The 16,795-nt window shown below is 43.5% G+C and overlaps 1 protein-coding gene across 5 annotated transcripts in view; it reads right to left on the bottom strand.

The window, feature by feature from the left end:
- The window catches only part of PBX3 (PBX homeobox 3), a 181,209-nt gene extending 169,399 nt beyond the window's left edge, over positions 1 to 11,810 (bottom strand). For 2 of the 5 annotated variants that reach the window (XM_020800879.3, XM_020800882.3), the window contains exons 1-2: positions 8,251 to 10,138; positions 6,729 to 6,802 (exon numbers count right to left, since the gene is read on the bottom strand). In XM_020800879.3, the coding sequence (XP_020656538.1) occupies positions 6,729 to 6,802; positions 8,251 to 8,450 (274 nt within the window). In that variant the 5' untranslated portion in view covers positions 8,451 to 10,138. Of the gene's footprint in view, positions 1 to 6,728; positions 6,803 to 7,038; positions 10,139 to 11,791 lie in introns of those variants that run through there. The other 3 variants (XM_072985035.2, XM_020800881.3, XM_072985036.2) reach the window with 3 other exon arrangements.
- Between the last annotated feature and the right edge of the window lie 4,985 nt (positions 11,811 to 16,795).

Genomic DNA, 16,795 nt, shown 5'->3' with positions numbered 1-16,795 from the left:
AGGCAGAAGAGGCATTACAGAGGAAACAGATAAATCCCACACTCGGTCTTTTACATGCTTTCTTTAGAAGAAGAAGAAATAATAATAATAATAATAATAATAATAATAATAATAATAATAATAATAATAATAATAATAATAATAATAATAATAATAATAATAATAATAATAATAATAATAAACCCTTTGGGAATTTGACAGGGTGATAATTTTGTCAGCTGTAAGACTATATTGAGGAAGGGGGAACTACGTGTAAGGTGCGGGAAGCCCTTCCCTGTTTTTAGAAATGAATACTGTACTGATTGTATAATATTTACCGTATGGAAATGGGCATTTATCACAAACAGCTGCAGGAACTCAGCATTAGAATCTATCCGAATCATTCCAGCCACGGCCTAACCCAGAACAGTCTTACCACTAACATAAATTTCTTTCCCTTCCTTTTCTTTATTTATTTAATGCAAAACAGAAGGAGAGAAGGAGGGATCTCTGTTGGAATCAGCCCTGACATAAATATACCGGACAACAGCCCATAATCAGTTTAAAATATTTAAAAATATGCAAGACGCTTGCGGTGTCAAGAAACAAATTAAGCCCTCCTTCCTTTCTCTCTCTCTCTCTCTCTTGTTTTTTTTTAATGGGGTGGGGAGAAACACAGAGACTGAGTTAGTATTGATAAGCCGATGGCTCTTATAGGTTAAACGGGAGGTGGGCAGAAAATAGCCTTAAAGGAAGAAAGAGGGAGGAAGAAAAAGAGTCATTCTAATCCAATTGCTGCTTATTTGATGCTCCAATATATTCAGTGTTCCCTGGCAAAGGATCTGTGCAAAAAAACAGATCTTTTACAATCAAATACCGAAAGCATTGGACTCAACAAGGAACTATTTACATGGGAAAAAACAATAAATGACGATGCCATTTATGTAGAATAGCCTCTTTTAAGGTTTTCCAGAAACTCATTTTGGGTCTTTATGTTTGCAGAAGGAGAACAGGGGTTAAGTGAAAGATGGAATTATCCCCTTCTTCCATTTTGAGCTAATAAGGGGGCGAGGGAACCCCAAGAACCAGCCACTGATGGGAGACCCACTTTAATGTTTGCTTCCAGCAAAGAAAAATGGCCGCAGATGATGGCATACTTTTCGGCAGGTTCTAGCTGAATATTTCAAGGTGGAGTAATGCATTTCCAAAAAGGGTAGGAGGGAGGAACCCTATAGATTTCTCCTCGGTGCCATCAAGGATCCGAAAAACCAACCGACAGGAGACTTCCCCTAAAAAACCCCACAGGGTGACCTATCACAACTGCCTCTTTCCTTCAAAACACAACCCAAAACCTGATTTTTTTTTTGAAGATGCTTCCATGAGTTGAAGCAGACAGACAGACAAGAGGGAGCCGCAATCCGTAATCAGATTCGCTTTCCATATAGATTGTTTCTCTACTGTACTCAATAACATTAAAAAAAAATTAACCACACCACAACTGCAACAACAGAAAGAAGCCAAGACCACAACAAAAAATTTTTTAAAAGGCTGTGTGGTTACTACTGAAATTGACAATACCACTGACATCACCTATCTTCAGCATCTTGCTTGTACAGAAGAAATTAAACATTAAAGTCCGGCGACTGCAGATCTGAAGCCAACCAGCCTGGCTAACCAGCCCGTAAAGGCGACACAGAGCAAGTAGGGGCGTTTCTTCATGGCTGGCGGGTCAGCATTGAGCCTTTCCTGGCTAGTTGACAAGGGTCTGGCTAGTTTACAGGGGGCAAGACTCAGAAGCATTGCTTGCTGCCAGGATATAAAAGCAAAAAAAAAAATGGTTGGAAACATGATTTCGTGACTGCAAGGATGGCATTCTTGCCCTGGGGGAGGAAGTCAAGGATTTGATGCTTACAGGGAGGACCACCCCTCCATCAAAAAAAATGACAAAAAGCTCAGACACCCTGCTCTCTCTCTCCTCCTTGGGCCATAGGAGCCTAAAGCAGAGAAGTTCATTAAGTTTTATGGTCTTCCCAAGGCCCAGCTTATGACCCGAAGATGTAGTACAGCACACACTGTTAAGAGTTAACTAGAAAATGACTGTCAACGTAGGGTTGACCTAGCCTTAAATCAAGGTTTGGTTGGTAGCTATCATCATTGGACTCTTAAGGAGTCATCCATGCTGGGAAACCCACACCCACACCCCACTTATGGTGATTGGTTCGAAACTCAACAAGACAACGCGGGATGGTGGTGGAGGATTGGTTTCTTTTTTTCAGAAACCGCCAGCGTGAACACACTCTGTTTTAGGGGGAAATCAACCTAAAGGGGGGGTGGAGGATGGCAATCAAAATCGGAACCCCATAAACCCAAAAGGAACAATTGATCCTCCAACAAAAAGACAACAACAACACAACCCTACAGAGAGAGCAAGAGGAGAGAACATAAGCTTGCGAAGGCGGAGAAAACTTAAGGAGGAAGAACACGACGAGCGACAAACGCAGTAGAGAACAACAGATTTCTCTGGGATAATTCAGAAAGTCTGGATTCGTAAGAAAACTGTCACACTATGGTAGAAACCCCATTATTATGAGGTTCCCCAGACTTTATTTGGGTTTTTTTTTTCCTTGAACTCATTGCATTAAAAACAAACAGAAGCGTCTTAGACAGTATCTGTCCACACCAATACACAGGAGGGAATGTGTAAATATCCATACCAGAGGAGGGAAAAACTCATTGCGTTTGCTTCTTAATTTTTTTTCTCTCCTTCCGCTTCCAAAACAATCGCAACTCATCAGTGCTTTAATTTTTTTTTTTAAAAATTAACAAATAAATAAATATCGGAAATTGAGTTTGAACACAGGAAGTGCTACAGAGGGAAAGTAAACCTCATGATGTTCGGCGATCCTAATAAAACGAACGGGCCGCGCTTCTTCCGCCAAAGAGAATCCGAGAACCCTATAGTTAGGCCCATCATCATTCAATAATGGAGGCTCGAAATCTCGAAGAAAGGAACACATAGGCATTATTTAGTCCATCATCATCCAGATAAAATCTCCCCCCCAGATGTACAGAATTTAAATTCCCAGAAACTCAAAACAAAAAGGGGCATTTTGCATAGAGATACCCTGCTGCTTATGACAGTACCTACAATACCTGGACAGACAGGTCTAAAATTAGAGTTTTAGGTTAAGATTATCCTGTGGCTCCTTTTTTCACACATGATTTGAATCCTTCAAAAGGAAATGTTGTTGTTTTCTTTTTAAGTAGCACACTCAGGCAGGAACAGAAAGGACAGAGGTGCGTATATATACTGTATATATATGAGAGCAGAAGAGTTGCCGACATTCGCATTCACACTACAACAGAATGTTGTGGGAATGAGGTTTAACAAGAAGGACTTTACTGCTTGAAATGCTTCTTCCCTAAAGTTTATTTTATTTTTTATTATTTTACTTTGGACGTTTAGGGCTGATGGGGAAAGAACGAAGCCGCTGGGTTTGTTCTGTTTTGTTTGTTTTAAGTGGAAAGGTTTTTAAAAAACAGCCAAACCGGGCAAAATCACAAGACAGACATTCCCAGCAACCAGGGCATGGGAAGTGGGGATGTGAAGACCGGCTCGCCCTCCTCAACTTCCAGAGTAAGACAATGCAATACGAGATAATGTAAGAATTTGCTTTTCACGCTCCTTTTGCTAATGTGTGCTCAGCCATTTCATCTCCGAGGGGGGCCCACAATAAGACTCGCCCTATAAAAACTCGGGTGATGGGAGTGAGGGGTGGAGGAGAGAGCCATTTTTTCCCCATCAATCACCCCACCTATCAATTCCTCCGTTGCCCACCTTCTTGAATCCTGAAGGGTCGCAGTCCCAGCCAGATCGACCTGCCAGACTCATTGTTAGGCCCCCCTCTGCTATTTTCACGGGGTGGACGGGGTTGGGTGGGGGGCTGGCAGAGAGAACAAAATGCAAGTCGGAAGCCACAAGACAATGTCTTCGTTCATGAGCCTCTAAAGGCGGGACAACAGACCCGGACCGAAGCAGTCCTGGAAAAAAATTCCTTTCTCCCTTCCAGGGTCATCTGTAATGTACGGAGGTCTGCACTGTTCACCGAGCGAGGCTTAAAAGAAAAGATCGCAGGGAAAACCTTGGCCAACACGCAGGCTGGAGCAAAACCTGCCTCCTTGGAAGAGCATACAAAGAGGAGGGGGAAGAGAAAATAAAACTTCAGAAATAAACAAATGGAAATCCGAAACAAAACAGAGGGCAGGAATCGAACGCACGTCCACGGCATCGTTCTGCAAACAGTCGTCGTCCTGCTTTTCTTAGCACAAGACCAACTTAAAAAAAAAAAAAAAAACTCAAACAAGCAAGCCAAAACACTGTACAGGATCAATCATCCTATTCACACCGCGGTCAACAATACAACCCAGGAGTGAGCTTGTCAGCACCACAACTGAAGCAGGAGCCTCACAACAAGGAGGAGCAAGGGCTTAAAAGAAGCAGCAAAGTGTACAGGGGAACCGAGATACTTATTTCCCCCCCTGTTACGCTCAAAAGGTCTCAATGCATTTGTTCTGTAATATATGAAGCATGAAGGTAGGAGTATATTCGCCTCTGAGTAGAAGGTGAGTATCACTTTGAATACATCCAAGGGTGTTCTTTTATTTTATTTTTCCATAAGCACTCTCTGCATCTCAAACAGCCTGCAACCTAAAATAAAAGGGCAAGCTATATTTATCTGCATGTCTTCGGATGTATTTCAAGATTTTTCCTCCCAAAGAGTCAGGAACGGGTTTCTTGCAATGGTTTTGGATCGCTCTCCCTCCCGGAAAAAAAACACGAAAATCTAATGAGAAGAACATGGATTTTTCTTCTAATCCCATCCTATTAAAAATTAGACAATCTGCTTCTTAACAGCAGGTTAACTGAAGAGGGTTTTCCTTCCCCCCCCAAAGGAGTTCTAGGCAGAAAACCTGAATTCTATCTAGAAGCAAAAAAATGACGGACCCGAGGCTGTCCTTTGAACACGGCATGAGAAGATGAGAGTCAGCCGGGAGAAGTCAAAAGAAAGCAGGGAAAGAGGTAGATCAAATATGAGATGGGTTGACCCAATAAAGCAAATTCAAGACCTCAGCAGGGCCAGCTGACGAAAGGTCATTTTGGAGCTCCCTCCATTCATAGGGTCCTCGGGAGCAACTTGACAGCCCATAACAACCATCTGAAGAACATGATTAAGACAAGACTGTGGGATCCTTCCTCAACACGCATCGGACGTGGGAAAGAGAACCGTAAAAACACACAACCGCTCTCTAGATCTACTCTATAGCCTCCAGCACAAGCCTGTTTTAATGAGTGGAACATGGGTAATATGGACACAAACATACAAGACAATCCAGTTTTTATTTCTCCGGTCTTCTAAGCAGAAAGGTGTTTGGTGGCTGTGTTGTTGTATTTTTAGAGGTGTCCACAACTAAACCAGATCACTCAGGTGGACAAAAACTTTTTCACGCTCCACACCAGCAAACCGAAATCCAGAAGTACCCTACAGATGCTAAACACCCCCCCAGTTGCCAGTCAGATGTCTAGAAGAAGCTCTCCTAACTTTCAAGTAGGTAATTGCCTACATCTAAATTCTTCATCTAGGCCAAATCAAGGAGAGGACATCACAACTCGGGCGGGAAGGGGAATACACTTTTAGTCTCTTATACTCTCATACATCTGGGAGAAGAAAAAAGTAATTAACCCAAAGAATATATCTTGAAAATCAAGATTTACATGGAGCCGGTGCTAGGTTCATTGAGCATGAATTAACCACACAATATCTATCCGTTTTTGCAAAATGAACTTTGTGGATGAAGAGCCATCTCCTCTCCCCGCACCCACGTTCAGAGACCGGAGTGTTCTCCTGGAAGTCTGTCCATGTGCAATTACCAACGCGTGCCCTTGGCACCATTCCTATTGAGAGGGGCAAACGCACGTGGGCACGCACCGACACCCATGCACAAACACCGAGGGACCCCCTAAGAGATGCCCAAATTTAGCCAAGGGAGGTCTGGTGGTGGTACCTTTCCTCCAAAAAAAACAGTTTAACCCCAAACACACACACAAAGCGATGGGTTAAACCCTTTCCAAGTTCGGGAGAGACTCCGGTGCGCACAAGACTAGCCCAAGAAGCTCCCTGCACTTGTTGGGGGGAATGGGGGGTGGGAATCTCTAGGGCAGAGTGGTTCCCCCACTCTCACACACTTTTTTTTAATACACACATCGAAACAAGGCTGCCATCCTGCTGCTGTTAATTTCTCCATTGGAGCCAAAACAAGGGGAGTAAAATTTACCCTGTATGGAGCAGCCTTTTTTATTTACATTTCATCTTCCTTTCCTGCAGCAGGATTATGAACGGTCAAAGGAACGCCGCCACCGAACCCCAGACAACGACAAGACCCCCTCCCCACGTGCACGCACACAGAGAGAGAGCCGGTTTCTCTCCTCGCTTTGCAAGCCCCCAAGATCAGAAGCAGGCAGGGCATCAAGGATCAAAGATGGCTGCAGTTACTCCCAAGCAGCTTTCTCTCTCTCTTAAGATCTGCCTGGAACAAGACTCTTCCCATGTTTACTTATGGGGCAGCGGGGTGTATGTGGAGGTTTGAAAAAGGGGGGGGAGGTGGGGAGGGAGAGAGGGGGAGAGAAAAAAACACAAGGCAGATTGGGGGGAGTGCAAAGTGTTGACAACTTTCGCAATCTCTTCTCCTACCTGTTTTCTCTTTGATTTCACAGAGGACGCTAAACAAAGCAGGCTTCATTCTGTGGCAGTTCAGGGCGTGCTTTCTGGAAAGGGGGGGAAAATGGAAATATAAATATATATTTTTTTAAAAAAGAAGGCATTGGCACATTTAAAAAGAGCAAAAAAAACAGGGAGCTTTCCTGCAAAAGGGGCCGTTGAAACCAAAATCACCCTCTTTTGTAATTGACTAAATTCGTGCTAAAAGGGGTGTGTGATTTACAAGGAAGAGACCAGGCCCGGTGGGGCAAACCAGGGGTCATCCCCTGGTGGGTCAGGATACCTGCATTCCAGAGGAGGCTTCCTCGGAGGCAAGAGATCTGCAAACTACAGGGATCAAGAACCTCCTTTCCTCAAGCCATCATGGAAAAACTTGCCAGCCACAGCAGGAATGCCAAAGGGGAAGTTTTGTTTGCAAAAGAACCACCATAATCCTAATAATCTGGGGGTGGGGGGTGGTTTCTGATTTCTTCTCCCCCCCCCTCAACCCGCATAGACCTAAGGAACTAGGGTGAAAGTTGGCAGCCGAAATCAAAACCTTTCCAGATCACCATATTTAGGAAAAGTGAAAGCGAACTTTCAGGAGTTCAACAGTAGGGTTGGTTTTGTATTTATTGACTGCATTGTATATATCTATAATTTTAAAAGGGGGGGAAGGAGACTGCTGTCTCTCCTAACCGCCCCCCCCCTCTTTAGCTACCAAGGTTTCCTACACTGGTGGCTTGAGGAGAAGATTTTTTTTTTTGTCTCTAAAAACCCACAAGATTTTGGGATCTGGAGGGTAGAGGAAGAGAAAGCATGCAGAGAAACTGAGATACTTTTTCAAAGAAATTACAAACCGGGGGGGGGGGGGGAACCCACAGGCAGACAGTGGGCTGGGTTGGGAGATTTTGCTCTCCCCCTCCCCTTTGTCCCCTTAAAAGAAAACAGCCCGGAGTAAGGGAAACCAAAGCTTGCAAGAGGCCAGGCCATTTATTAGAGCTATAAAATCAACAACTAAGTGCGAGAGGGTGGAAAGGGATATTTGAGCGCTGCTGGAGCTTTCTCTCTCAAACTCCTCCACGGCTGGGCTGCTTTCCTCCCCCCCTTCGATGGGAGTAAAATAAATAAATAAATTGGGAATTACAAGGGAAATGTGGGAATTCCATGCCATCTTTCAATGCCCACAGTGGGAGACAGCTGTGCAAAAGCATGGAGTCAAGAATCTAAGTATCTATCCACATACACATATATCTGTTGCATCAACATTATCTATGTTTGTTGCATCTAAATAATAGGTGTATCTACCTATATATACACACACATACACAAATGTCTATACACATGCACACAAACATATGTACACGTGCATGTACACACAGCAAGGCATCAGACATGCATAGAAGTTTTCTTTCCCTTTCTTTGGATTATTATTTTTTTTGCACAGGGCAGGGAGGGGGAGGTGGGGGGGCCCTGTCGGTTCATGGCAGGGTTTTTTTTTTTGAATGAGACCAACTTTGCTTGTGCCTCATCCAGACTCTGGTCCGTGATAGTCATGATCTGATGCAGAATGTCCCCAATGTCTTGCTTCCGGCCGTCACCGTCGGCGCCTTCGTGCCCGTGGGGAGGAGGTGGCAACGGCATAGCCCCCTGGACCGGGTGGCCAGCCAGGTTCACGCCGGCGAGAGTCTGTAACATCCTGGATTGATCATCCATGCCTTCCTCCTCTCCCCCCCCTTCCCAGGGGGGAAGGAAGAAAAAAAAACACACACACACAACCCACCAATGCCAAAAAAAAAACCACCGGAGCAAACCGCAGCCTTTTTCCCTCCCCCCCTAAAAATCAATGCAAAGGCAGCAGGAGGAAAGGACACCCCCCAGGAGGAAAAGAAGAAGAAAAAACAGGAGAGGGGGGGGAAAGGAAGGGGGAAATAAATGTATATAAATATATATAAAACCAGCAGCAAAAAAACCAAACAAACAGAAGCACTTCCAAATCAGAAGATCATTTTGTCCTGGAAGGAGGGGGGGGTGTTGCAAGAAAGGCTGATCCTTCTAGTCAATTTCAGTACCCATAGTCAATTTCAGTACCCGGAGAAAGAGGTACTAATAATGACAACAGTAACAAGGAGAAGCAGGGTTTCAAGAGAGGATCGGATCTCCGTTGTTTATTCCACACTCTTCTGCTGCCCTCTTCTTCTTTTTTTCCTTTTTTTTCGCCCCAAGAGCAATTAAAAAGCAAACTCTTTTTTTTTCTTGAGCTATAGTCCTCTTCTTCTCCAGAGCATCCTGGACCAGACGGGGGTCGGCAAGATGAGTGAAGTTTTGCTTTGCTTTTTTGTTGTTGGTGTTGTTGGTGTTGTTCCTTTAACTCCTCTCTCCAAAGAAAAAAAAAGAGAAAAATTCAAAACCACACCAGCACAAAAAGCTTTTTCTTATTATTTCCTTTGGGGGACCGCGAGGCAGGGAGGCATGCCAAATATATATATAATAATAATTTTTATAATGTTGTTTGGATCCTTTTGACTTGTCTTTGTGTTCTTTTTATTCTCTCTCCCTTCTTCCTTGTGGAAAGCGCTGTCCTCGGGAGGAGAAACGATGAAAAGAAGCAAAGAAGACCCAAAAAAAAAGCAATAAAACTGCTTTTCGGATCCGGAATAAAGTTAGGAGAACAGCACCAGGCAAGGGAAAAAGAATAATGAAAATAATTTTTTTAAAAAAATCACAACCAGCCTAGCAAACATCTCCGGCTTTTGATTGCATCGTTTAAAAAAAAAGGGAGGAAAAAGCCAAGAAAATAGTCGGATTGTCTGGGGTTGGGTTTTTTTTCTTCTTCTTCTTCCTCCCCCTCTCGGAAAAAGCAGCAGCCAAAAAAAGGCATAACAAACGATCCCAGCGTCTCTCGTTGTCTGTGCAACGGGTAGATAAAACAGCAGCCCCGGGAAAAGGAAAAAAAAAAGTTTGAACTTGTGCAAAAGGGAGGTTTGGAAGGGGGGACAAAAAAGCAGTTTTTGTTGTTCTTTTCCAAAAAGGGGGGAAAAGTCGGATCTCTTCTCTCTCCCCCTCCACAAAAAAAAAATTAAATTAAATTAATTGCACCCTCTTCTCGGGGAAAGCAACGTCGCACCCAAAGAGGAGGAGAAGGAAAAAAAAAAAAAGGAGGAAAAAAAAAAAGAAAGGGGGAAAAAAAAATCAGCCAGCTGCAATTTATGAGCCCAGCAATCCCGGGGACTGTGTGTGTTTTATGTTGTTTGATGGCCGCTTTGGTGAGGGATTGACAGCCTGCCAACGCCACTCACTCACCCCTGCAGACGTGTCACCCCTGCGAAGGAGGAGAGAAAGCCCAGCAAAAAAGAGAGAGAGAGAGAGGCGAGCTGGGGACCGCGGGAGGCCCCGCCCCTTTCCCCGGGACTTTCGCCTCCCGGCCCCGCCCAGGCGCTGGGCTAGGCCACGCCCCCCTCTCTCTCTAAGGGACCGCCCACGCGCGGGAGGGAGGGAAAGGAGGAGGAGGAGGCGGGGCCGCCGCCGCCGCCGCCGCGTTGGCCACGCCCCTTTTCCCAGGCTCTCCAGGAGGTCGAAGCTTGAACCTGGTCGCTTTTCCCACCCTCAGCGGCAGAGCGGTTTTCTTCCTCTTTCGGTTTATATACGGGAAAAAGAGGAAAATCTGTGAGGGGGGGGGAGAATAAGGACGGGAAAAATACCTACTGTATATAGATATAGCCTGATGCACTAGAAGCAGCACAGGGGGTTTTTTGCATGCACATAAATGTATATATATTTGTGTGTGTGTGTCTGTGTGTGTATATATACACATACATATACACATACACATACATATACATATACTGTATATACATACATATATACATATGCATATATATTTATACACACACATATATACATATGCATATATACATACATGCATATATACACACACATATATATATACATATGCTTATATATACATACATGCATATATATATGCATATATACATATGCATATACTGTACAGTATATGCATATATATACACATACTTATATATACACATACACATACAGTACATACATATATACATATACAGTACATACATAAATACACACACACACACACACACACACACACACACACACACACATATGCAAATAAATAATACATGTGCATTTATATACATACACAAAGAGCCCAAAAAACCCACAACAACCCAAATAATACATTTTTGGTTTATATATGCATGTTTATATATACTGTACATGTATACACACATGTACACATTGTTTTTTATCTGTTTTAGCTTATAATGTTTGATGGAACCTGCCCGGAGTAGACTTTGTCAAAAAGGGCGGGATAGAAATCTAAAAAATAAATAAAATAAATGTACATACACATGCATACGTACATATATACCATACATGTGCTTATACACACAATGAGAATAATGTTTTCTGTTAGTATCTACCTATCTATATCCATCCATCCATCCATCCATCCATCCATCCATCCATGCATACATACATACATACATACATACATACATACATACATACATACATACATACATACATACATACATACATACAATGTACACATACATGCATAGTATATATGTGTGTAGGTAGGCATCCTTCAGTCTCGAAAGACTATGGTGGCGTGCTCTGTATGGAGGACTTTGAGCAGCGTCTAGTGTGGCTGAAGAGGCCAATTCGAGAGTGACAATCTCTTCCACACTGAAGACAAATCCAATCTGTCCCCTGTCCAGCTCCCTGGTTTTGCTGCTTTTGTGACTTCCTCTTTGCCTCGGCCTGCTGGGCAAGTATATATACTGTACACACACATATATGCACAGTACACATGCATATATACAGATAAATGCAGGTAATGAGAATGTTTTCTGTTTATATATACACACACCCCCGCTGCATCAATAAGTACACACACATATGCATACACACAGAGAGAGATGAGAATGTTTTCAGAAGCATATAGAAAACATTCTCATCTGTGTGTGCGTGCACATATGCATACATGTAAACATAATGAGAAAAATATATATTTATACCGATTTGGTCATTCTGCAAAAATCTGTCCAGTGAAGCTTTCTGATTCCTCTTCCCCTAGAGAAGCAAGCAGAGAGACAGCAGAAGTATATATGTTAAGTGTGAGCATGTACACATCATTCATAGATTGACTAAACGTATGTATGTTTCTAGTGATTAACTACATCCTTCAGGGATGCAGGGGAAAAAAATCTTGATTGAGGTGCTGTTCAGCTTTTATTACCTGTTTATAAACAACTAATGGGAACAAGAAAACACGCTTATATAAGACGTAGCATGTTTTCATATATACACACTATACAATATACATGTATTTCTATGCCAAACACACATAATTATTTTAAAGTTAAAATGTTATGTTTATAGATATACAGTACAGTTATATGTAATTTTATCTATATAAGGAGTTCCCCCCATTTCTTATATTTAATTCCTTTCTTATTCTTGCTACCTTTCTCGTAGATATTGTAGGCACAGAGAAAGAGCTTTCTTTTTTTCCCTTCCCAAATATACATGTGGGTATAGAGACAGAGATAATAATGTATCCATTCTACCTGTAAATCCACATGGGCATGATAGGTATATAAATATATAAAATGTGCACATGGAGAGACAAAAGGAAGGCCATACTTTCTAGCTATGGGTGGGTTGGATTCTGCTTTCAACATATATGGGCTCCTTATAGGGGTGTTTTCTGTTCCAGAGCATCGGGGCATCGATTTCAAGGCAGTTTTTGTTCCAGAAGAGTCCTTAAGCTGGGAGCAAGGAAATCCTCTGCCTTTCATGGAAATCTGCTTGTTCTCCAGCTAATTCCTCCTTGGCACTTAGGTTAATTGGGTTTTTTTTTGCATTAGCCCTTGTACTGCTCCACAGCCGATCTCTCCCCTTCCAGGATGGATGCTGGCAGAAGTGGAGGGGAAGATCCAGCATTAGGGCCCCCTGATCACTCCTGTTTTAGGCACATCCTCAGCATCCACACCATTTAAGGATAATTAGGCCTCCAGCCCATCGCACCCAAATCACCTGTCCTTGGCTGGGGTGTTTTTTCTTGACAAGGCTCCTCTGCATCCGTGGTAGGCCCTCGATAGTTCTGCAGAATTCTGTCCAATGCGGCTTTTTTTCATCCCTTTTCTTCCGAAGAAGCAGGTCAAGGAGGGCAGAAGAGCAAAGAGCTTGGCCGGCTAAGATTTCAGGTGAGCGCAGAGGAGCCCTGCCGGAAAGAAAAGTTGGCAACACCCAAATTCCCTCCGAAGCCCATACATAGGTCTTCTCTCTCTCTTTCTCTCTCTTCCAAATCATCACAACAGCGCTGTTAAGGAAGGATAGTGGGAGAAAGAGGGATGGGTCCAAAGCCAGCTTGGGAGGTGAGCAATTTTTAGGACCTAGGGTATAACTCTTATTAATGCTAATGTATTAGTTAGTGCTTTGGCACTAATGGGGAGGCAAATAAATAAATATATAAAGAATAAATAATTTAGCTCCACCCCACCCCTTAGCCTTTATTAATTAGTGTTTTGGCACTAATGGGGCAGCAAATAAATAAATAAATTATAAATAAATAAACAATTTAGCTCCACCCCGCCCCTTAGCCTTTATTAATTAGTGTTTTGGCACTAATGGGGCAGCAAATAAATAAATAAATTATAAATAAATGCTCCACCCCGCCCCTTAGCCTTTATTAATTAGTGTTTTGGCACTAATGAGGCAGCAAATAAATAAATAAATTATAAATAAATAAACAATTTAGCTGCACCCCGCCCCTTAGCCTTTATTAATTAGTGCTTTGACACTAATGGGGCAGCAAATAAATAAATGAATAAATAAATAAAAGATCAATTAAAAAATAAATAATTCAGCTCCACCCCGCCCCTTAGCCTTCGAAACCTCCCTTAGCTCCTCCCACTCGCCTGCAGCCTCTCAGCACCCTTAGCCCCGCCCCCTGAGAGGCGTGGCCTCCCGAGCTCCCCGACTTTCCCCCACAGCCTCCCTTGTTGCCATGGGGCCGGCTAAGAGAAGCCCAGGATAGGAGGGATCGGTGTCACGTGCCCGTCTTAAAGGCGGGACTTCGCCTTCCCACGGGCGACAAATGGGAAGTGGGCGGGGCCTAAGGGGGAGTTAAAAAAATACATGCATCTATGTAAACACGGCTGACCCCGCCCTCCCGCTGGCGTGCGCCGCCAGCCAATCCGATCGCGCCCAAAGCGGCGAAGGCGAAAAGTTAGCCAATCCGAGGCTGCGGCGGTGCCAAGGGGTGGGCCGCTGGGGGGGGGGGGGGAAAAGACCGAAGCACCCACTGTCCGCCTCCGCTCGGCCGCTGCGGAACTTGGGATTGGCGCGTTCGAACGGCCACGTGACGCGCCGCGCGATAAAAGGGAGGGGGTGTTTGAACAGACGGAGAAGGCCGCGCGGCCCCGGCCTTTGTGGGTCTCCATGGCAACGGCGGGCCTAGTGGGAGATGGCGGCGCTGGGAAGCAGGCGGCTGGCCGGCCGGCCGGCGCACGGGGCTTCCCTTCGCAGTCCATCTCCCCCCGCGCCAGGATGAGGCCTTTTTTGCCATAGTTTCCCCTCCCCACCGCCTCGTGCTGATATCTTTCTCTCCTTTGTGCACATGGAGCCTTAATAAAAAATAAATAAAACAAATAAAAGTGTATTTACCACAGGAAGTCTCTTCTGGGGCAACATGGCAACTTCCAAGCCCTTGCTATGGACCCCATCCTGTTCGAGGCAATTTGGTCCTTCGTCAGCAGTAATGTGCAAAGGCCAGGGCGATTTAAAATATATATTAAATTGCCCTGGGCTTTGCATATTACTATATATATTGTATGTAAGCTTTCGTGGACAAACCCACTTCAGGACTTGTCCACGAAAGCTCACGTTATTTTTATATAATTTCCGAGTAAAAACAAAAAAATAAACATAATTTTTGCAGAGTCCATAAGATATCACAGACAGCAAGACTACGTCCTCAGACACATCAATCCGATTAAGGGGGACTGCCGTTGGCAAAAGCTTGTGATAATTTTTTTAAAAATCCTGTTTATATGGAGCCAGAAGACTGTGGGTTTTGGTTTTGCTCCCAAAGAGTAATGTGGTCACCATCTAGAAATTATTTTCTGAATGGATTTGCGGCTGTGGTGTGCCATCATGTCGCACCAGAATTAATTTGGCCCTAATAAGGTTTTCAAGATGTGCAAGAGACTTACATGTCACATCTCGAGATGCCAGGGCCGAGCAAGGATTTGAACCCAGGTCTCCTAGTCTTGTCGCCTGGAGTGGTCGCAAGACCAGATAGGCGGGATATAAAATAAATAAATAAAATACCCCATGCTGGCTGACATATGCATATTGTTGAATGCAAGCCCCATGGGAGCAAGGGAGGAGGTTGAGAAAGTCCGATGGGGCCCCTGATCACCGTTAAAATCAAATTAAGCCTGAAGTCTGCCTTGAAACTAAAATAGAGGGTTTATGTGATGATGATGGGAAAAGCTCAGTAGGAAAAGAGGACACCTGGGCACGAGATGGGTGGACTCAATAAGGAGCCCACGGCCTTCAGTTTGCAAGACCTGAGCAGGTCATAGAACTAGTGATCAAACTTTTTGGTGGTCATTAATTGGTAGGGTCGTTATACCTTTGAAATGATTTGATAGTACAGAATCGCGGCAAGGCCTTTGAACAAAATTGGGTCTGGCTTTTTTCAGCAAACGCAGCAGAGAGCATGGGAATATATTGCACGGAATAGGAACAGAATTTGCATTTAAGTAAAAGGGCAGCAAATACTGTATAATGGGTTGCCCGGTTTGTTTGATTTAAAATGAAACTACGGGGCACTTAAGAGCTGCACTGTGCAATTACTGTTAATGACGTTCTATGCAACTCTCTCTAGGGGAGAAAGATTTTTTTTTCTAGAAGAAAAAAAGTCCCCAACACACCTTAAAAACTAACATATTTATAATGGAATAATGAAGTCGAGGCTCTAGATGTTGCTGGAGGACCATGCCCATAATCCAGAATTTGGTCATGATGGCTGGGGTGGATGGGGTTGGAGTCCTACATCTGGAGAATCATCCGTCTCCATTACTGGATTAAAAACTGGATTCTTCATTCTCTAAAAAACATATGCTATGATATAAAGTGGGCAACCTGGGGCATTCCATACGTAGATGGACTCCAAATCCCATCATCCCTCACCACTGGCTTTGCTAGTAACGCTGATGGGAGATATAGTGCAAGAATATTGGGAAGTCACAAATGACCTATGTGATATTCAGTGCTATTAAGACCTTTAGACTATGGTTTATAACTGGAAATTATTCTGAGTTGACTTGTTTTGGATTTTAATAATTTTCCACCCCTGCAATAAATTAATACGGCCACACAGCTGGAAAATTTCCCCTACCTCCACGTCAAGAAAGCTGAGATCACAAATGGGGGGCTGTCAGGACAACGTTGGTCTCGTGGCAGTCCAGCCAAGGTGAAAATCAGCACCTTTAAAACCTTAACTAAGGACTACAAACCAGCAAGCACCAGTTGTGATAACTTGATTAATTAATTTCTCTGGGATTTGTACAGAAAGCCCCGCACGGACTTCGATCAAAATCAGCTGAGGATGCTCAGAGACAGCCTTTATGAGAATTAATCCATGTTGTATCAGAAGTTGTAGTTTTCATGATGCCTCGATATATTAAAACATATGAGATCCAGACAAATTGTATGAAAGCTGCCAACCTCCATTTCATATCTGACAATCCTTGTGACGTATTCTTCTTTTCCCTGAGTGACTTATAAGAGGAATCAGGTACATTTGAGAGAGAAAAAAATGTCTCTGTCAAATAACATTTATTTTGTGGCGGCTAGAACGGGCTTGTCATCTGGGACGGTAAGAATTTATGAAAATATTTTATCCAAACATTCTGTTGGCCATTATTTATTAATGCCACATTTAAAAAAATGTTACACTAGAAATTTATCCCAATGCACATTAGTAAATAAATTATGTTTGTAATTTC

Source organism: Pogona vitticeps, chromosome ZW-PAR (genome assembly GCF_051106095.1).
Source record: "Pogona vitticeps strain Pit_001003342236 chromosome ZW-PAR, PviZW2.1, whole genome shotgun sequence".
In the NCBI taxonomy this organism is placed as follows: Eukaryota; Metazoa; Chordata; class Lepidosauria; order Squamata; family Agamidae; genus Pogona; species Pogona vitticeps.
This window is presented reverse-complemented; position numbering and strand designations above follow the sequence as displayed.